General features: G+C 40.5%; 1 protein-coding gene across 6 annotated transcripts in view; it reads right to left on the bottom strand.

The window, feature by feature from the left end:
* TP63 (tumor protein p63) overlaps positions 1-21,417 on the bottom strand; it is a 104,231-nt gene that overhangs the window by 11,805 nt on the left and 71,009 nt on the right. For 3 of the 6 annotated variants that reach the window (XM_039234212.1, XM_039234210.1, XM_039234213.1), the window contains 6 exons: positions 20,884-21,070; positions 18,673-18,788; positions 17,609-17,718; positions 16,803-16,939; positions 14,839-14,921; positions 12,205-12,341 (listed from right to left, as the gene is read on the bottom strand). In XM_039234212.1, the coding sequence (XP_039090143.1) occupies positions 12,205-12,341; positions 14,839-14,921; positions 16,803-16,939; positions 17,609-17,718; positions 18,673-18,788; positions 20,884-21,070 (770 nt within the window). Of the gene's footprint in view, positions 1-4,338; positions 5,785-12,204; positions 12,342-14,838; positions 14,922-16,802; positions 16,940-17,608; positions 17,719-18,672; positions 18,789-20,883; positions 21,071-21,417 lie in introns of those variants that run through there. The other 3 variants (XM_039234211.1, XM_039234214.1, XM_039234216.1) reach the window with 2 other exon arrangements.

The following is a 21,417-nucleotide window of genomic DNA, read 5'->3' as shown; positions in this document are numbered from 1 at the left end:
CAGCTGTGTTCTACAATTACTGACTTTATGGTAGGAGGGCACTGTTTGTTTTTCTCTCTAGAGCTTTTCAAGAACTCACAGTTATAGGTCCATGTTGTATAAACAGGTGTTTATATAACAAACCCACCCAACTGCAAGGCACTTCAGGTTACTAAGCTCTCCTTTATCCATTTTCTGAATGATTTTCACATCCCTCTGGGGGAGAACATGGTCTGGAAGGGCAGGGATGGGCAGAACTTACTATGCTTATTTTACATATGTATAATACAAGGTTCTAAGAATAAAAGGGCACAAGGCACACATTACCAAATGGTGAGCTGAGAGGTCTCCTGCTTCCTAGTCCAAGAGTTTCTTTTTTTCATTCTGTGGTAACTTACCAGAAATAAGACAGTAGTCTGCAAGGGATATAGCAAAGCCAGTCCCCACAACTATCATCGTATCCATTCCATCCCTGTGTGGAAGCCTTGCATTAAGAGTTAGCCCTTTGGATATACTTAGGAATGTTTGTAAATCCATAACAAAGTGCAGAAAGGCACAGGGCAAAGTAGCCCAAGAGATCCTTTGCCAGGTGCTTTTTCTATTTTTTCCCACAACAAAGTACTTAAGAGTGTTCAGACTCCAGAGGTAGGTTGGGCTTCTGTAGCCTAAAGAGATCTCTCTCTCTCTCTCTCTCTCTCTCTCAATGCCCCCAAATAAGTCAAATGCCAAGCAAGAGCTAATGGAGGCATTGCCTGAACCATTAATGTCCACATTTAGGATAATAAAAATATTTTTCAAAGCTTTGCATTTTTTCCTGGACGTTCTAGTATAATAAATTCCTTCTTACAAACCTTATTACATTTCCCTTCTCTATTTCTTTTTGAGATCTTTATGTTTGAACATTTTATTAGGTCACTTATTATGAGCAGCCTAAACTATTTTAGGAAGGTAGCTCAAAAACCATAGACGAACAAAGAAGGAACATGAATTTTGGAATCAACTAAAACATCTAAGTTTATCTTATAGATCTGACAAATTAATTGATTTTGGATGTTATGCAGCTCTCTTGAGTCTTATTTTCTTTATCTGTAGAACAGGCATTATACTCATTCTAGAAGAGCTGCTATGAAGACTAACATGGAATAATATGGAAACAACCTAACAGTCCATCGATATACAAGTGGATAAAGATTTGGCATATATACAGACATAAAAAAGAATGAGATCTTGCCATTTGTGACAACACGAATGGACCTAGAGGGTATTATGCTGAGTGAAATAAGTCAGATAGGAAAATAAAATGTATGATCTTACTTATATGTGGAATCCAGAAGTGAAATAAATGAAAAAACAAAACAAACCAGACTCTTAAGTCCAGAGAACAAACTGGTAGTTGCCAGAGGGGACAAGGATTGGAGGAATGAGCTAAGTAGGTATAGGGGATTAAAAGGTACTAACTTCCAGTTATAAGATTAATGTCACATGGATGCAAAGTACAGCATAGGGAACACAATCAATAATACTGTAATAACTTTGTATAGTGACAGATGGTGACTACACTTAATGTATATAAGTGTCAAGTCACTATGTTATACACCTGAAACTAGTGTAATATGTCAACTATACTTTGATTTATAAAATAACAGAGGGGCGCCAGAGTGGCAGAGTGGTTCAGTCGGTTGAGCATCTGACTCATGATTTTGGCTCAGGTCATGATCCCAGAATGTCAGGATTGAGTCCCTCATGGGGCTCTTCCCTGAGGGTGGAGTCTGCTTAAGACTCTCTCTCGATCTCCCTCTCTCTCTCTCTCTCCCTCTCTCTCTCTCTCTCTCTCTCTCTCCCACCCCGACTCCTTTCCCTCTCTCATGCATTCTCTCTCTTTATCATACAATAAAAATAATAATAGGTTTGTTTAAGTTTATTTATTTATTTTGAGAGAGAGAGAGTGAGCCCATGCATGCAAGAGGGGAGGGGCAGAGAGAGAGGGAGGGAGAGAATTTCAAGCAGGCTCCACACTGTTAGTGCAGAGCTTGACACAGTGCTCAAGTCCATGAACCCTGCCAAAATCAAGTGTTAGACCCTTCACCAACTGAGCCATCCAGATGCCCCAGTAATAACAGATTTGCAAAAATAATTTAAAAAATAAAATAGAATAATAAAATCTATTATATTCTTTTAAAAAGATTAAATTAGATTATGTAAGAGCCCTGAACACTGTAGAGTGCTCCAGAAACTTTGGTTCTTTTTGCTCTTACCCTCAGGACCAAATGTTTAATACCCTAGGGCTTGGTCAAGGGAATGACCAGTTTAAGAATTAACAGGAGGAAATGGCAAGGATTGTTACTTGAACAAATCCAGGAATTAGAGTGAGTGGATACATGGGGATAAGAGGATGTGAAAAAGTCCAAAATTCTGATTCCCTCTCGTTTATTGTGGAAGAGAGTGTTAAAGCCACAGAGAGCAAGGTCACAGCAGTCTGTTTATTAATAAGTTTTCAATGTGTGAAATACAATGAAATACAAAGAATATTCTGACAAGCTCTATGTGCTGTGGAAAAGGGAAAAAGGCTGAATAAATTTGTGACCAATTTAAAGGCCTTGAAGAACTATCTCCCCCCCCCCCCACTGACCTTTACACATTATGATGTCACAGTCACTGAGTGGAAAGTCCCAAGAATTATTGAGGAATCTGAAGAGATGGAAAAAGTTTACAAGGACAATGGGATCGGTGACATGATGGGTTTCTTACCCTCCCCCATCTCCCCAACACATGCGTGCGTGCACACGCGCACACGCACACACACACACACACACACCCCAAAACCCAAAAAAGCGAGAATGTAGCAATCCTCAGGAAAACAACCAGGCATAAGTCTCAAGCTGTTTTCTCTAGATTTCTCTAGATTTTTGCAGGAATCCAACATAACATGTAGAAAGGCATGTTTCACATAATTCTCGTTTTGAGGAGAAATTCTGGAAAAGTCAAGTCCTAGTTCTTAACTTTAAGAACTCAGGCTTCTCTGTACATTGCTAAGAATACAATTCAGTACCTCAGAGCTGTTAAGTGACTTTAAATCATCCAGGATGAAAAACACAGGTTTCCTGAGTACAAGCCTAGTGCCTATGTCGATGGCAGAGTCCAAAGTCGTCTTCTCCATCTTGATGGAAATACCTAGAATTCCATCAAATGATTCCTTTTTTTTTTTTTTTTTTTGCCCTAAATCTTTCACTGTTGGTTAAAAAGCAACTCTCCAGTAGAATTTGGTGAGGGTAAATTTAGCTGAGCAAACCATTTCTGGAGTGCAGAGTTTGAGAAGGGAAAGAGATGATGAAGATAAAACAAAACACCCTCTATCTGAGGAAGTCAACAAAAGGGAAGTCATGTAACATCAGAAAAGGAAGTGTTCGTCCTTGAAAATCTGCCCACCAGCCCCCTGCCTGGAAACTTACCCTCCAGCTGGGTAATCCTGCTTCTAAAGATAAAAGGTAGCATTGATGCTGTAGACAGAGCAACTGGAATTGCACCATATTTTCCATTAGTTCAAATGTATAAATTTATATAAATATGTAAGTAGATATAAATTTATATAAATTTATATACATGCATTAAAAACTTGCATAAAAATGGAGTGGAAATAAACTTGTGAAAGAAAAAGCAAATGTAAAAATAAAAAACTAAACATACTCGTTAGCCCTTTCAGGGATTTGTGAACCCCTTAAAAGGGGACTGGAAAGTTATTTGAAAAGACCTGCCAACTAATATGCTCATCTGATTTTACTAATATACTTTTGTCTCAAATATAATTTTTTTCTTAAGTATGTTTTAAGTGACTAGATTACTTATTTGTATTCAGAACAAGGGTTTTTGAAGCTTTTAAAACAAATTATTCAGAGATTAGAACATAGTGTAATTAAAAAGAATTGGACAACTGATTCCACTACAGACTTCCAGATGGAGATTTGGTAATGCCCATGTCACAGAAGCCAAATTATTTAACAGATTGGGATTTGAATCTGGTTTAAGTTTGGCGATTTCAGATATAGCTCAAGAGTTGTTCAGAGAGGCAGACAAATGATATTACAGTACTTGACTCCTTATGGTGAAATTAAACACCCACAGGGCTAAAATATATTTCAAGTTGTTTTCGACATTGAAATTTGTTTATAGGACTGTTGCCCTTAGTTCAGATCATCTTAATAAAAACTCCACATACTGACAGACATGGAGACAAACCAAAGAGACTATTCAATTATTCTTGTTCTTTAAACCCACACATGGAACTTCAAGCACGTGTGTGAAGATATTCTAGGAGTAAGGAGTCAAGAAGCAAGAGAGACAGAAAAGAAAAACTGCCAGATGAACCAAGATGCAAAAGTTTATTGAAAATTAAAATCACACATCCATAAAGCAACAGCCTCAATAACAAGAAATCATTGCTGTGATAACACAGACGAAAGGGCTGGTGACCTGGTATGGGGAGAAGTGGGGGGGAGATTTTTCAAGTCTTTTTACTCTTCTTTTAAAACACATTTGTAAAATGGAAAGGAATAGAGCCTCTAAACGCTTTGAGCCAAAAAAAAAAAGAAAAAAAGAAAAAAAAAAAAGGCATCTATTCTTTCTATCTTTAAGTTTCAGACCGGGAGTGCTGATTTTCACATTGTCTACTTGGACATCATTTAAATAAAATGTAAGTGTCCTGGACAAAGGAGTTTGAACAGGATTAGCAACATGGCTAGTTTTAGGGAAGGACGGAGAGGTAGGGGCTCCAATGAACAAATTAGTCATAGATTTGGTGAGAGGACTTTGAACTTCATTTTGTCCATCGAAATATGATCTTTAACTGCCTGGAATAGTATTACTGAGGTGGTTTTACCCTCCTATTAAAATGACGTGATAGGTTTCTCTGCCTTGGGATCTTAACAACAGCTTTGGGGGTAGGGCCCCAGGGTGTCCATGAGCAAGGAAGACTGTCAGATCAGATGCCAACAAGGTGGCAGAGGTAGAATCTGACACAGTGTTAATGAACTTCCTATCTACATACTGAGGGGAGGGTAGTCATGATGCAAACTCTCAAAAAGAAGAAAAGAACACCCCCCACATCGGCTACTTACAGTAATTACTATCGCTCTGCCCAGCAGTACACTTGACACCTTAGTGTGTTACTATTTGCAATATTATTGCATGACCAGCATTAAAAGGGCCTGAGGCATTCAGTCACCTACAATTTTCTTAGGCACAGACAATAACAACTTTTTTCTCCTTTTCTTAAAAAGACATCTTAAGTTTGAGACCTGCTCAAAAGCTTCTTTATGAGTTTCAGAAACACAACAGAAGGTAACAAAAGGGTTCCAATAAACATCTTAATGCCCCTCTTTCCAACCTGAGCCCCTCCCTTCTAAGAAAAACACAAAGCTCACAGACAAACACAGGGGTTCCTGACTGCCCAGTGCTAGATCTAAGGATGCAGAATCTGCGGAGAATGACCTTTCTTGGAAAGTTTTGAGTCCCTTCAAAAGATTTTCTCACTAGTGGCTGTATGCCTCTGAGCAGTTGGGTCTCTGAGCCAAAGTGTCTTCAAGTCCTGCTTATGGGGGGCTGGGCGCACGCGCGTGCGCACACACACACACGCGCACACACACACACACAGGTACATGGAAACACGCTCAAAATACAGATACAGGGGGAGGGGTCTATGGGTACACTGATCGGTTTGGAGGGCTGGAATGTCTAAAGAAGACGTCAGACTGTTTCGGGGTTTCTCTCCGGGGCTCCCCAAGCTCATTCCTGAAGCAGGCTGAAAGGAGACTGCAGAGAGGAACCAGAGAAAAGAAGAGGTGAAGGCTTAGGACTTCATGTATTCACAGCAACTGAACACAGAAATACCCTCCTACCTTCATGACCACAGTAAGGCAGAACAGAATGGCCTACAAAACTATTTTTGCTCCTTCCTCCTTATCCCCCTCTAAACTTTCTCAGAGGTGACTTCTCAAGATTTTTCCTTAATGTTTTTATTTGTTTCTGAGAGAGAGAGAGATAGCATGAGCAGGGGAGGGGCAAAGAGAGAGGGAGACACAGAATCTGAAGCAGGCTCCAAGCTGTCAGCACAGAGTCCAACGCGGGGCTCGAACCCACAAACTATGAGATCGTGACCTGAGCCGAGGTCAGACGCTCAACTGACTGAGCCACCCGGGTACCCCTCAAGATTTTTGTGAAGAAATGAGATAAAGCAGTGGTGGTTGGCCAGAATTATGAGAATCACCTGTAGAACTTTAAAAAAACAAACAAAGAAACAAAAAAACAATTTCCCAGATCCCTCAGAGACCAGGCTGGAGCCCAGACATATATATTTTTAAGAAGTTCTGCAAATGATTCAGCTCAGGACTAAGATGTCAGGGTAGATCCAGGTACTTAGCACAGTGCTTGGCCCATTGGACTCGATGAATTGCAAAAGGGAACAGAGATAAGAATTCACGTTAATCTTTTATAAAGTGTCATTGGCCCAATTACGATACCTCATTTTTGTTCTTGTGGAGCCTACCTATGAAGGATGGAGAAATATGATCTTATCAGTCTGGGGACTGCATCACATGTATTTGTAAAGAACTATTAATGAGCATTTTGTATGTGCTCAGATTGAAGTGGATAAATATCTTAATCCTCTCAGTCACAAACTTGGCCTACAAATGCACGTATCAAACTCATGAAAGCAACTTTTACATAATTAAGAAATCAATTATGCCACAAGGATGCCAGGAACAAATCCTTTTACTTTGCTCAAGATTGTGCAACCCTATGAACTGTTTGGGAATTATTTCCCAGATGGCTTTGAGTCACATTTGGTTATTCCTTACAAAGGAACAAAGCCATTTTTATTTGGTTAGGGCCGGGATTCAGTAAACCATCTCGCCAGCAAGAATTGAGATCATCTTAAAGAATATGCCAGAATATGAATTAGTAGGGATGTAATGTACTCCCAATAAAGAACTGTAACTGCCTTCTTGCTAGGAGATTCCATTTTGGGGCTTCTCTTGGATCAAGGACTGAATAGGACAACATGCAGGAATCGTGTTTTAGTTATGATAAGAGTATATGGACCACGGGGGTTCAAAGTTTGAGATCTAGAACCGAGATTAGTGGTGCAATGAATTGTGAGAACTCAGAAAAGTGATTTAATCTATCTGAATTTATCTAGGCAGAGTTTTTTCCTCATTAACAGTTCAGGGATAATAAATCTCTGCCCTGACAACTTTCTAACAGAACTGTGAAGTTCAAAAAGTAACCCTGTGTAAACTGTAAAGGCTGTGCAGTTCCTTAACCTAGAAGGTGGAACCAAATGAAATTGTCAATATCTACCCGTTTTTTTTTTTCTCTATAAGACTAGCAATTGCAAACAAATATTCTGAACGTGTGAAGGATTTCTAAATCAAACTTAGAAATATGGTCTAAATCATGCCTATCAACAAGACAGATTTGTGTATTCTCCTCTCTCCTGTATTGACAACGCTGAAAATATTGCTTGCTTCTCCCTCAGCTATGTAATCTGAGGAAAAATTATCAATACGCTTGGAGAAAGCAACAGCCAAATGAGCTTAAAGAGGTAAGGCTTCACACTGAAACCACCAGGATACATACCAACTGACTGGTACAGAGATATAAAAGTGGGCACAGATGTTTATTTTAGTTTAATTATTATAACTTTCTTAACCAATGAAGCAGACAAAAACACTTCAAAGAGCTGTGTCTTCCAAATCTGGTTCTCATCTTACCTTGATTATGAACTGGCTATAAAATCACAGGCACAGTTCATTGGGCCTCAGTTTCCCCAGCTATGGTAGGGCGAGATTAAAACCATGACCTTCAAGATCCCACTAGGCTCCACTATTCTCTGACCTGTATTGTTGATAATCTACAATCATCAAGGGATCATCAAGGCATTCCACAGGATGCCACATATTTTTATTACAATTAAAATAAATCCATCCTGCAGAACCTCAAAAATAAATTCCCAGGAGAAAACAAGAGTAAGGCTAAGTACAATTTTAACAAAATGATGTTGGTCTGAGATCAGGATAGAAGCCAAGATGGAGGATAAACTACAGAAAAATAATGAAAAAAGCTATACTACTGGTCTGAAGCGCACACATCAAAAGATTGCTAAAAAGGTCTCAAGCAGGTTCTGCAAAGCTGTCTGAAGAGTTAATGTCCCTTGGAGTGCCTTGAGTGGCTCAGTTGGTGAAGTGTCTGACTCTTGATCTCAGCTCAGGTCATAATCTCACAGTTCCTGAGATCGAGCCCCATGCCGGGCCCAACACTAACAGCGTGAAGCCTGCTTGAGGTTCTCTTTCTCCCTCACTCTCTCTCTCTGCACCTCCCAGCTCATGCTCTTTCTTTCTCTCTCTCTCTCTCTCTCAAATAAATAAACTTTAAAAAAGAACCATAGTTTCTTTGTTAAAAAAAAAAAAAAAAAGAGTTAAGAAAATAGGAAGGCAGAGTCCAGTGTCAAGAATGGGTCCAATCTGTCCTCCAATGAGATTCTGGTTTCCATAAACATAACCCCAGAATGTTTATTTCAATGTGAACAAATCAACTGAAATCAAATTTCTTTGCAAATGTGTATAAAGCCTAGTTATATCTATAACAATCTGATTCACAGAAACTCAATGTAAAATTTATCTTCCATAAAGCCTATGATCATGAAGGTAACTATGAAGGAATTTTTGGAAAAAAAAAACATGCACAAATGAAACGCAAGCAGAGTAAAAACATACAGTCATACACTAACAGAAGTAATTCAGCTGAAAATATTTTATTGCCACTTAGTGGAAACTGTGTATCTTCTTTCCACTAATTTTCCCTCTGCTAAAAAGAAAAGCACAAAATTGATCCCTTACCAGCATAAAATTGGTACTGTATTTTTGGAAAGGAAATCACAGGCTATTATAGGCATTTTCCAAGCAGATTTTTTCTTTTCAAATGATTGCCAGGGAATCAGATTTCCATTTTTCTTTGTCTAGTCATTCATACTCTTTCTTGGAGATTTGCACGTAAACAAGAATGCTGAGAGAAACCCAGTGGAAAAACAGAGCAACTGGAGGATTTATACAGATGGATATTACTCACTGGAGACCCATGTATATATAATACAATAAAGGCAAAATGAGACCGAACATCTGTATTGCAAAGATTTCATTTGCAGTCTGATATACTTCCATGCAAAAGGCACCACACTGTGGTTAGCTCTTACACACCGTGAGATAGTAACCCAAAAACATGCAATGATGCTTTTAAATGGACACCCCAGGGAATGGGGAGGCTACTATTTCCTCACTATTTATCTCTGCCCACACATGCAACAAAGGGATGATATGATTCTAATTTCTTCTGGGCTTTTAAAAATGACACAATTTTAATATGCATTTTCTCTTTGGTGAAATAGATTGCTTTATGAAATAGGAGTTAAAAAATAATTTCCCTTCAGAGCAATGCCAGCCAGTCAGGCACAGGCACTGGATAACTCATCACGTGGAAACACAGGGTTATGCATGCTCATGTACACCATGTAAACAAACACAAAGTGCCTATGCCCCCAGCTGGCTAAGCTGACACTATTTCTTTTCTATTGTACAATCTAGAGAAGCTGTTTAAAATTGTCCTATGAACTTACACAATGTTCAGCATAAATTCCTAGAGCTTTCTTATGATTCAAACGGTGATCTGGTTAGGAATTCACCACTAACTTGTAAACTATGGGAAGGTGGGAACTTTCTCCTCTGTCCTTCAAGCTTTCCCATAACAGATCTTCAATGAACGTCTATTACATGAATCAACGCAACTGTTCCAGTCTTAGCTGATGATAAGGTTGCAACATTAACCACATTTTGTGTCTGGATGGGCATCACTAACTTTCTCAGACAAAAGAGATCTCTGTTAGAGGCTGTCATTCTGATAGATACCGAAATAGCACTTTAAAAAAATCACTGGAGGCTTTCCTAAAATGTTTTTTCATACCTCTCTACTTTAGGATACACGTATTATCTTCCAAATATATCCAGCAAAAAAATCTGAGCCTTGAGAAGCTAGGAAGGAAGATCCCACTCATTTATCTAGAACAAGAACGAGAAAACTATAGTGGATGGACCAAATCTGGGCCATAGGCTAAGAATGGATTTTACATTGTTAAAAGGTGTGAAAACTCAAAAGAAGAAGAATTATATCATGATCTGAAAATTATATGGAATTCAAGCTTCAGTGTCCGTAAAAATTACACTCTCATTCATTGATACAATGTCTGTGGTCGCTTTCATGCTACAGAGAGAACTGGTAGCTAGCTGCAAGAGACCATATGGACCAGAAAGCTGAAGATGTTTACTATTGGTGTTTTGCAGAAAAACAAAAAACAAAAAACAAAAAACATTAGCCAAAACTCTGTGCTAGATGGTCAGGCTTTTTAAAACCACATTATTTAATAAGTATCAATGTGGCCTGACAGTACTTTTCCTGTTAACTGGAAAAAAAGACAGGAAAGACAATCACAGAGTAACTAGCTCAGCATGATGTGCTACTATGTAATTTTTCTGAGGCGGTTTTGGCTGAGCCAAACATTACCAGAGTGAACTGGAGGCAATTTGGGAGGGTGTTTTTTTTTTTTAAATTACGATGGCATGCATATTTGGCATAAGGTACTTCGCCTCTCTGGGTCTGTAAATGATGTTATGGGTCTGTCTCTGATCCTTGCTGTATGATTTAACATGAACTAAATGGGTTTCTCACTTGAACATATTAACATATATTTTCTTCGGATATCCTAAAGAATATATAAGATTGGCAATGGGAGTTCTGTCAGCAGCCCTGATTTCTCATTCTCCTTTGGACTATTCTGTGTCCCCAAGAAAACTCCTGATTAGACTTCCCACTCAGCCTTACTATAAAACTTTATCATTGGCAAAACTTTCATGCTCAAAGTAAATGGTGAGATCCCTTCTAGGCAAAAAAGGTCTTAAATGCTCAACAAGCCTGAAGTCTTTTAAGAGAGAGCACATTTCTTTTCTGCTTCTCTGCTGCCCACATCACACGCCATAGGCAGGGCCGCTCAGAGAATGGCTTCTGACCATCCCAGATGCAGCCCAACTCCACAGCTGCATTTATGTTGATTTAAAAAAAAAGAAGAATGAGAGCTCTCTTTCTTACATTTCCCATAGCTCTCTATAGCAGCTAATAATATATCAGAAAATAACTATTATTTATTGTTCATTTACTGTAAAAGACAAAACGTGCCTGAGGCAAGATGGTTTTGGCTTCATTTCTTTTTGTCTGAAGAGTAAAGTCAAATGTCTGCATTACTTAAATAGGCCCCAAATGGAGACATTTTACATTACCTACAGAGACTCTGGCAATATTTTCAGAATAGAAAACTGAAGCTAACAAGTGATTATTCTTAACCACAGAAGGGTAAGAAGTATCAACAGGGTCTTGATCTGACCACTTGCCTTTCTCCCATGAGAGCTATTCTATTCTGATTAGTCATCAAACAATAGTGTCATTAAAAGATCCAAGAGTCAAGGTAAAAAATAACATAAAAGTAGGCTGCATGTGTATTCTAATATGGTTGCAAAATCTGGCCCAATTTATGTAACACTGTACTGCTGGAAGACAACCTAGAACAGAAATGCTGAAACAGAAGATGCTACTTTGCCCTTCTGCATCCAGACAGTTTCCCAATGAGCATGCGCTAAGTCTCAGAATCCTCAAAGTGTTCAAAGAAGTCACTTAGAGTAAAACCTACGTGCTAACCCCAGTGTACACTGGGTTTCCCAAAAGCGGATTGTTTGCATCCCAGGAAAGATAAAGGACAATCCCCCGAGATAAGGGAAGATTACATATTTTAAAATATACACGTTGTTACTAGAATAGAGCGTATACTCAAAATTCTCCTATTGATAGAGGTATATGGTTGAGGGGTAGAGAGAACAAACGCTCTCTGTATAAGTCTCTGTAATTCACTTGAAATGGTTTTAGCTTTACTTCAGAAGCTGGGTGGAACTTCTAAAGGTAGGGCAAGAAACTCTGAAGGTTGTTGAAACTAAAAAGGGGGCCCTGTACCAGCTCATGCAAACCTGTTATGTTCTGCTGTCTCACGGCCTCTTCTATACCCATTGCCCTATTTCTGACCCAAACAAAGAGCCACTTCTACTCACACCTCTTAAAATGACATGACAACACACTCACTGTTTCTGAAGTAAATGTTGGTGCTGCTGCTGCTGCTGCTGCCTGTACGTCTCGATTGTGTGCTGAGGAAGGTACTGCATGAGTTCCAGGGACTCTTTGATCTTCAACAGCATTTCATAGGTCTCACGGCCCCTCACCTACATGAAGGACACAGGACAGAGAAGGGCCCGTGAAGAAGTCTAGAACAATTAACAGCACGGTCAATCCTTATCTGTGGATTCTGCACTGACGACTTTGCCTGCTCAGTAACATTCACACGTGACGGGAACATCACTACTGGCAGTGCCCTGTGGTCGTTCATGGACATGCGCAGAGTGGCACACTTCGGTTGCTCAGGCGTGTTCCCAGCTCAGGTGGACAAGGGCATGCTCCGCCATCTTGTTTCAGCATTCATGCTGCAAACAAGTATCCTTTCCATGGTCTCTTTAGCGCCACATTTCTGTAGGTGTTGTTGGGGTACCCGTTCTCTAAAGTGGTCCCCAAGGGTAGTGCTGAAGTGCTGTCTAATATTCCAGGTGCCAGAAGGCTGTGGTGGGCCTTAGGGAGAAAACCTGTTAGATCAGCTTCCTCCAGCCATGAGTTAAGTGCTGTTGGTCATGAGTGCAGTGTTAATGAATCAATAGGTATATATTAAATAAGGTGTCTTTAAGCAGAAACACATACCAAACAAGGTTATGTACTGATTGGCTGCTGAAAATGTTGTGACCAGAGGCTCATGGGAACTTAATCCTGTACTTCCCCAGGAGCGATGACTCGTATTTGTTAGGACGGCATTTGCAGTGATTTTAGAAGACACAACTACCCAAACTAATGGGAATTAGATGTAATTAAATATCTCTGGAAGGACATTCAGCTGAGGCAAAATATGCTTCTCTTTAAGGGAGTCTCTGAAAAGTGTTTAAAAGTATAAGCAGGACCACGATGGAGCAAGGCAAGCAGAGCACGTGAGCACTTGCAGGGCCCTGAGAGCAAGCGCTTATTTAAATTCTGCACCCTAGGCATTTTACTTACCTCACCCCAGGCCCCTCCCTGAGTGAGAGAGGCAGGGTTTGTCAGAAGTCAGAAATGGGAAGGTTTCCTCTACCTTAACTCCTACTTGCCCCAGCTCTGTGATCACCTCTGTGAAGCTCCCCCCCACCTCAGTCTTTTGATGAGAACTCTGTCCTTTCTTTGTGTTCCTTCAGCATCATGCCAAACTCTACTGAGGCAATTATTTCATTATATTACAACTGTATTCTTGCTAGAAGGCAAGCTCTTTGAAGGTAAGTGTATTCTACTGACTTCTAAATTCATGTTAAATTAAAGGTTTCCTTTTTTCTTTAATTCACACAATCCACTCTAGTTAATTCTTCACTACACATTCAAGATGTAATTGAGACCTCCCTCCTTAGTACAAACTGAAATTTCATTAAAAACAGCTTCTCAAGTTGTTCCCATCTCAGCAACTGAAAACACATTAGGTCTTTTGGGATATGTGGTATGTCAGGATAATGTTAAACTTAAGGTTCACAAGTCAGTTTCCATATGTAGCCTGAGAAACAAGACACCGAGAATCTTGGCTAACTCACTGTCTGATTGTTTTACTAGCAAGCAGTCTATTGCCCTGAAGGTCAGGGCCCAAAGAAGGTAGGGAAGCAGGTGTGGCACACCCAAACCTGTTGGTTTGCTTTAGCTTCCATACCAGGGCGGCAGCTCCCAGTCAGATCTCGTGGTCCTCCTTGCCTGGTTCTCAGGCCAGTTAAGATGGTGTCAAGGGCTATACTGGTTACCATGACTTGGCTGCCACTCTAGATGGCCAAAACCCAAGGTGATAAGAATCCAACAAACCACAACCATAGTCTAAGACAGGGAGCCTCAGTGACCTTGAGAAGACTCATGTTCCTTGTAGGAATGAACAGTGCTATTCCACAGCAACTGGGCTGAGTCCTGTGGTCATTCACATGTAACTGAGGATTCTCTCTTGATTGGCCTTCTTTATAGTACTTCCTAAAAGAAATCACAGCCAAGTCTGGAATTGTTGTACTGTCAAATCTGTGAACTCTATCTGGCAAAATTTCAGTCTTGGCGATCATACAGTATGACCATGCTGTCTAGGGTAATCTTATGATTCTTTGTTTTTTTTTTTTTAAACTTTGATGTTTATTTATTTTTGAGAGAGACATGCACAGAGTATGAGTGGGGGAGGGGCAGAGAGCGAGAGAGAGGGAGACACAGAATCTGAAACAGGGTCCAGGTCCTGAGCTATCACCACAGAGCCTGACGTGGGGCTCAAACTCACAGATTGTGAGATCATGATCTGAGCCAAAGTCAGATGCCCAACCCACTGAGCCACCCAGACACCCTGGTAATCTGAGATTCTTAAATAATAAACTGTAAATTAATTTTAAGTATTTGGGTAAGAAAAATTATATTAGAACAGTAGCTTTGTCCGGATGAGTATCAGGTAGAGGAGCCTGTGCTATTGACATGTTTCAAGACCGGGGAAGAAAGGGATCATTTCCTGATTTTTCAAACAATAGCTTCTCCCTGTTTTACCTCCCCAGTCACCACCACCCCTTTCTCATTGTCACAGAGGAAAAGCTCATTCAGAGAAGGTAAATAGAAGCAATCACGAATACTCAAAAGGAGACTCACTGGTAAATATAACAGCTCATCATCTGGGGATCTCCGTTTTTTGATGGATGTCATCTGGATGCCGTGTGTGTTCTGACGAAAAGCTAGTGGAGGGAAAATGCAAGTTTCATCCTGGGAACATTTCCGAAGCACTAATACATTTATTAAACAGACAGTAGTCTCCGCAAGACCTGTGAGCTTTGAGTTGCCACTCTTACGCCTCCATCTACTTGGTGATCATCGCATTTACATTAAGGGTGCACCTTACAATAATGAGGTGGGGGAGGGGAGTAAGAAGAAGGAAGACATAGGTGGCTTGAGTCATGCTGCAGGAATCCCTGTGTCTTGCTGGCATGCGTCTGTGAACAGCTGTTAAGGAAAGGAAGATAAATTGGTTTGGTGCTTTATGTTTCAGATCATTTGTCTTCCAAGGAGGGAAATGTGTGTGGTGGAAGCAGTCCTGGCCATGCGTTCAGTTGGTATGTTCAGCCCTCTCGTGGTAGCGCATACATCACGGAACTTCAGACATGAGGTCTCGTTTCCAGGACTGTTTTCCCTTTGGTAAAGTGAGTGAATGCAGCTCGTAAATCCCTAAGGTTTCCAAAATTAGAAACTACACCTGGGATCCAGGATATAGAGATGATCCTTTTACCAAAGTGCAGATCATCTATTCTTACTAAAAGTTATTAAGTTGTAGGTAACTGAGGTGCTCGGGGAAGCATATAGAAGCTATACCACAAGACAGACTCAAGAGAAAATTAGGCTGCGGATATGACTATCTACATGTCATATATGTGTGTATCACATACATATTTTTACTTTATACACACACACACACACACACACACACACACTTTTATAAGGAATACTCAGGGAGAGAAGGAGCTTAACAAAAGGGCAAATAGTACCATATACAAGTATATGCATACACACACACACAGTATTTTGAGCAATAATCAGGGAGATAAGGAACATAACAGGAAGGCAAATCATACTGAACAGTTAGAAGTTGACGATGAGTAGCTGTTATAACACAGTGCAATTTATATTTCTTTTGAATACTAATCCATAATAAGGTTAAAACATTTTTCATGATATAAGTCATAGTGCGGTGCATTTTAAAATACTTGCTGTAGTGATAACAGGCTTACGTGGGGCACCTCCCTAGAACCAACATCACAGTCAGATGGGCGTGTGGATCAGTGGTTTGCACACTTTGCTACCCAGAGGTCTGGGCCCCTCTGGGGCTGTATTGCATGGACAAGGAGTGGTTATGAGCCGAGCATGGAGCCACAGACCACCCTCTACTCCTGCCCCCTTCTTTAGAGTCACTCTGCTTTAATCTATATGCATTATAGGCTTTTTGAAACATTTCTTTTAAAAAAAGCTTTCAATGATTAACAAAAGAAGTTTGAAAACAACAGACCGAAATCATTAGCCTCACTATAAATGAGGTAACTAAGGCCCCAAGAGGGTCATACGTGTCAAAATTCAATGAAACCCAGATCTTTATATTCCCCAGACTGTGCTTTGTGAAAGACAGTCTTAAATCTCACTATTCCCAGTAATTCATAAGGTAGGTAGATGCTATTTTCAGCCCTGATGCTCAATTACAGAAAGGTCAACTGGTATCAGTAGCTCACATGCAGGGTTTCTGATTCATTAAGTCTGGGAACTAAGAATTTACAGTCTACCCAGTTTCAAGATCATGCTGATGCTACTGGTCTGAGAGTCACAGTTTTAGGATCCCTGGACTAAGAAATCCTCACAACGACAATTTCCTTTTGCAAAGCTGTGGTGCACAGCTGGAGTCCATTTCAGCACCCCCATTAATGGGACAGCAGTTTGAACCGGCTGTGGGGCCTCAAGTCATACTTGTCCCTGAAGCCTTGTGGTCTACCTCTGCAGCTTCCCAAATATCGCTCCTAGCTCCCATATCTGGAGAAATTTTAGCCCTGCCCCATTTGGCTACTACAGCTACTTACGGCGCTTCGTACCGTCACCGTTCTTTGCGCTGTCCGAGACTTGCTGCTTCCTGATGCTGTCTTCATCCGCCTTCCTGTCTCTCCCTGGGCAAGCACAGATCCGGGCCTCAAAGCAGCGTCGGCCCAGGACTTGCCCACTAGGAATCAGAGAAGAGGGAGAGAAAGGGTGAAATTGAAAAGAATCTTAAAAGTCCCTTAAATTCTCTCATTTCCATTTCTGACGCCAGCCATCACCCATCCACCATGACCACCAGCTCACTCGTGGCTGCTCTGAGGGTGGGCCCAGAAGCACTTGGCAGAACACAAAAGTGCTTGTATGCCCCAAACAATATTAGCAAATATCCTTCCATTTGTCCTGCAAAGAACCCCCAAGCCATTAACTGAACAGCTGTATTTAGCTACAGATTTTGAAGGACAGTTGAGTTAAGCTTGTGGATGTCTCTGGATAAAACCCCCTTAGGCAGCCCAGACTTACTCAAAGAAACTGTTAGCTGCCTTGGGAGCCACTTGAAAACAAACACTGTCTAATCAGAAACTAGTGTAGTCAAATGTCAAGAATTCAGGTATAAAGTGACTTGGATGCCTTCCTGGTTCTTTTCTCCCCTCTACCTTAACGCACCCTGTTCTGTCTCCACCTTCTTAGATCTTTTATGTCAGTGTTTGCAGCTAGGATTTAAAGCACAAAGCACAAAATCAAGGCTAGCTCTTTGCTGTACATGGGAAGTTAATGACAGAGCAAACACAATTTCACTTTGCCCTCTGCCCACGGTGTTTTCCAGAACGACAATTCTGCAGATGCCACTTACTCTCTGGTTTCCAGAGTAACAATGATTAAAATTGGACGGCGGTTCATCCCTCCAACACAACTGCTGTTACACATGAAATTGTACAGGACTGTCGTGAATTCAGTGCCAACCTGGACATAGGAAGAAAAAGAATCTGGGTTAACGATGTTCTTCCTTCTCAGTTCTTCTGTTTAACCAACTCACTCCTGATGAGGTGATATTCTTTCCTCTAGGGAGACAAGCTCTAAAACCCAATCTAGATTCCTTTTTGCCTTGCCCTTTGTGAAGCTGAAAGCTAATGTTTGCAACAATGGACACTACATTAGGTGAAATAGGCTTTTAAAAATAATACTTTTTGATCCTATTCATTTGTAAGATAATCCCTATCACCCAATTCAAACAGGGGGAGATGTGAAAAAATTATCAAAAATAGCAGCAACACCCCAGGGGTATTTCCCCTATGTGGATAAAACAGTGCCACACAGATTTAACTGTATACTTCCATCAATAACACTCTGGAGCTGAAAAGGTCCTCAGGATTGAAAATCATCTAGTCAAAGTGGTCATTTATGGGTGAGTCAACTGAAGTTTAGAGAGGGAAAGTCCCAGGCTAAAGGTCCACACAGCAAGCCAGCAAACCAATGACTCTGGTTTCACTGCTCCGGTGTTCTTCCCACAGAACCAGTCTGCTTTTCTAATCTGCCACCTGTTCATTCAAACTTAAGCTAAGAGGTCCCTCTTAGAGTCTCCCATTTGCAGGCTAGCATGAGTGTACTTGGCATTCAGTGCACATTCACCACCAGTTCAACTGCCAGTTAGATTCCCTAGATGAGATAAGGTCATGTATTTACCCCATTGCAAGTTCAATTATTTTCAGACTTTAAGATGGCAACATGGGCACATAGCAATGTCACCAAGTTACCTTGGTACAAATTTAGGAGTTCTGAAGGAGATAGGCAGTCTACAATAAAGTGGAAGAGGAGAAACACAAAATCTTTTGTATTTGATGAGAAAGACTAGAGCCTAAGTAGACGTTCAAAACACCCTAATGCTCTCCTAATTTAGCCCAGGACTTATCTTTTTACCTGGGGTGGTTCATAAGGTACCAACACACTCTGTCTTCCTGTGATGGGGTCTTCAACATACTGGGCGTGGCTGTTCCCTTCTACTCGAATCAAATGACTAGGAGGAGCAATCTGTCCTGCAGAACAGAGAAAGACAAAATAGTTAGTTATTTGGCTTCAAACTTAAAAAAAATGAAGCTGCATGGACAGCTAAAATTAAAATAGTTTGTTTAATAGAGAAAATACACATCCTTGAAAAAGGGAACAGATTTCATTGCCAGCTATCTAATAAGCGAAGGTACACCTTTCTAGCAATAGAAATGGCTGGAATGCTCATCTATATTTAAAGAAACAGTCCTTTGTTCCTAGTGCTTAAGGTAAATGATTCAAACCTTCACGGTACTCCATGACTATGTCTCTGCCCTGATCCATAGAGAGGATTCTGTTAACTTCCATGGGAAATGGAAGAAAAAGGAATAATTGAAAAAAAGACAACTCAGCTTGAGAAAAGATGCTTTCCTCAAACTGACTAGCAAAAATATTAAATAAGGATGTACATTTCGTTGTCTATTCTTTCCTCTGGTACAAATTCTCAATCTTTACACCTGCCTTTTTTTCCCTTTTCTTTTCTTTCTTTCTTTTTTAAAGATCTACACTCAACGCAGGGCTTGAACTCATGATCCTGAGACTAACAGTTGCATACCCTACTGATTGAACCAACCAGACATGCCTGGTTTTACACTTGCTTTGGTCATAAAGATGAGAAACTCATTGGCTTTGTGGTGCTGAAAAGAGCTGCAGGTAGGAGAATTAGAAGAGGGAAGCATGCTTTTAAAGGAGTATAGGCCAGGGGCCCTTGGGTGGCTCAGTCAGTTAAGCAGCCAACTTTTGATTTTGGCTCAAGTCATGATCGTACAGTTTGTCGGATCAAGCCCGGCATCAGACTCTTTGCAGACAGTGTGAAACCTTCTTGGGATTCTCTCTCTCCCATTCTCTCTGCCCCTCCCCCATTAATGCTCCCTCTCCCCCCTCTCTCTCCCCTTCCCTTCTTCTTAAAATTAAAAAAAAAAAAAAAAAGAGCATAGGCCAGATTTCATAAAATTAAGATACCTGACAGAGCTGCAAGGAAAGAAACTGATACGAGAATTGTGAGCCATAAGGGTGTTCGTAACCTTTGGGTACCTGTTACCATTCTATAAAAATTCATACTCAATAAATGTCAGACATTAAGTGTAAAAATGCTCTCTGAGGAATCATCTATTTGGCAAAAACAGTTATCATGTCAAACAACGAGAAAGCAAAATGAAACATAGTTGTATCATCTTGATGGATCAAGGGCAGTTATAGAAACCTATAATGGAGTCCAGCTATAAGGAATAATATTTAAGGCATATTGTTAAGTGAAAGATAAGATAAAAAGGTATTGAGGGGAGCCTGGGTGGCTGAGTCTGTTAAGCCTCTGACTCTTGATTATGGCTTCAGTCATGATCTTATGGCGTGTGAGATCTAACCCTGCTTGGAATATTCATTCATTCATTCTCTCTCTTTCTCTCTCTCTCTCTCTCTCTCTCTGCTTCTCCCCCACTGGCATACATGTGCATGTTCTCTCTACCTCTCTCAAAATAAATACTTCTTTTTTTTAAAGAAAGGTATTGAGAATGAGGCCATGTAGACAAGGACTGGAAATTCATTTGTAAAAAGTAGTTGTGTTAAGGTGGGAGGGTTTTAATTTTCTCTTTTGAAATTTCTACCTACTCTCTTTCTTCCTCCACTAACTTTTCTCTACTATCTATCCCTATATTCACACTAGATACCTATCAATATTCCTATTTTTAAAATATTTTCTATATAAAGTGTCCTAACTTGCAAGCCTCTGCCCCCAGATCACTCTTTGATGAATACTTACGTGTTCTCTTGCCTTCCTTTCCACTTTCCTCTGCTCCTTACTTAGCCTTTCATAGAACCATAGAATATCCAATGTAAAAGAACCCATGGAAATAGTGACTTCCTTTATAAAGCCCTTATTGGATCTGAGGTTCAGAATATGGTGCCTGACATATCTATGGACACAAAACTTAAAGGAGACCCCAAGATACCTGCTCTGTGACTCATAATCCTTCACTTTGCTATTCTCCCTCCCAGCTTACATCCTATCTTCTATTTACTCCTCTTATCTATTATTCATCTATTTTCAAAGAGCTTAGCTGACCAGCCACTGCTCCTAATTCTTACCCTCATTGAATTCACGGCTCAGTTCGTGGTTGGGGCACCGTTTCACCACCTCGGTGACATGTTCAGCCTTCTTGTAGACAGGCATGGCACGGATGACAGCGCCCTGCGGAGGTGGGGTCATCACCTTGATCTGGATGGGACATGTCTTGGCAATTTGGCAGTAGAGTTTCTTCAGTTCGGTGGAATACTGCTTAGAGATGGGCCGGTGGTGGCAGGAGGGAAAGAGCCAACAGAAGATACCATTACTTTCCAAATCAGAATCAGGACAGCATGTCCGCTTTGTGTAGATGCATGTTTACGATTACCTATTACATACATGACAGCGAGCAATCGTGGTTTATCGATACTATGGAATACTACATGGCAATGAGAAGGAATGAAATCTGGCCGTGTGTAGCAACATGGATGGACCTTGAGGGTGTTATGCTGAGCGAAGTAAGTCAGGCAGAGGAGGACAAATATCATATGTTTGCACATATAGGAGGATTAGGAGGAACTTAACGGAGGACCGTGGGGGAGAAGAAGGGGGGAAAT

This window comes from Hyaena hyaena, unplaced genomic scaffold, assembly GCF_003009895.1.
Source record: "Hyaena hyaena isolate Hyena2069 unplaced genomic scaffold, ASM300989v1 scaffold_84, whole genome shotgun sequence".
In the NCBI taxonomy this organism is placed as follows: Eukaryota; Metazoa; Chordata; class Mammalia; order Carnivora; family Hyaenidae; genus Hyaena; species Hyaena hyaena.
The sequence above is the reverse complement of the archived record's forward strand: the minus strand, read 5'-3'. Positions and strand labels throughout refer to the sequence as shown.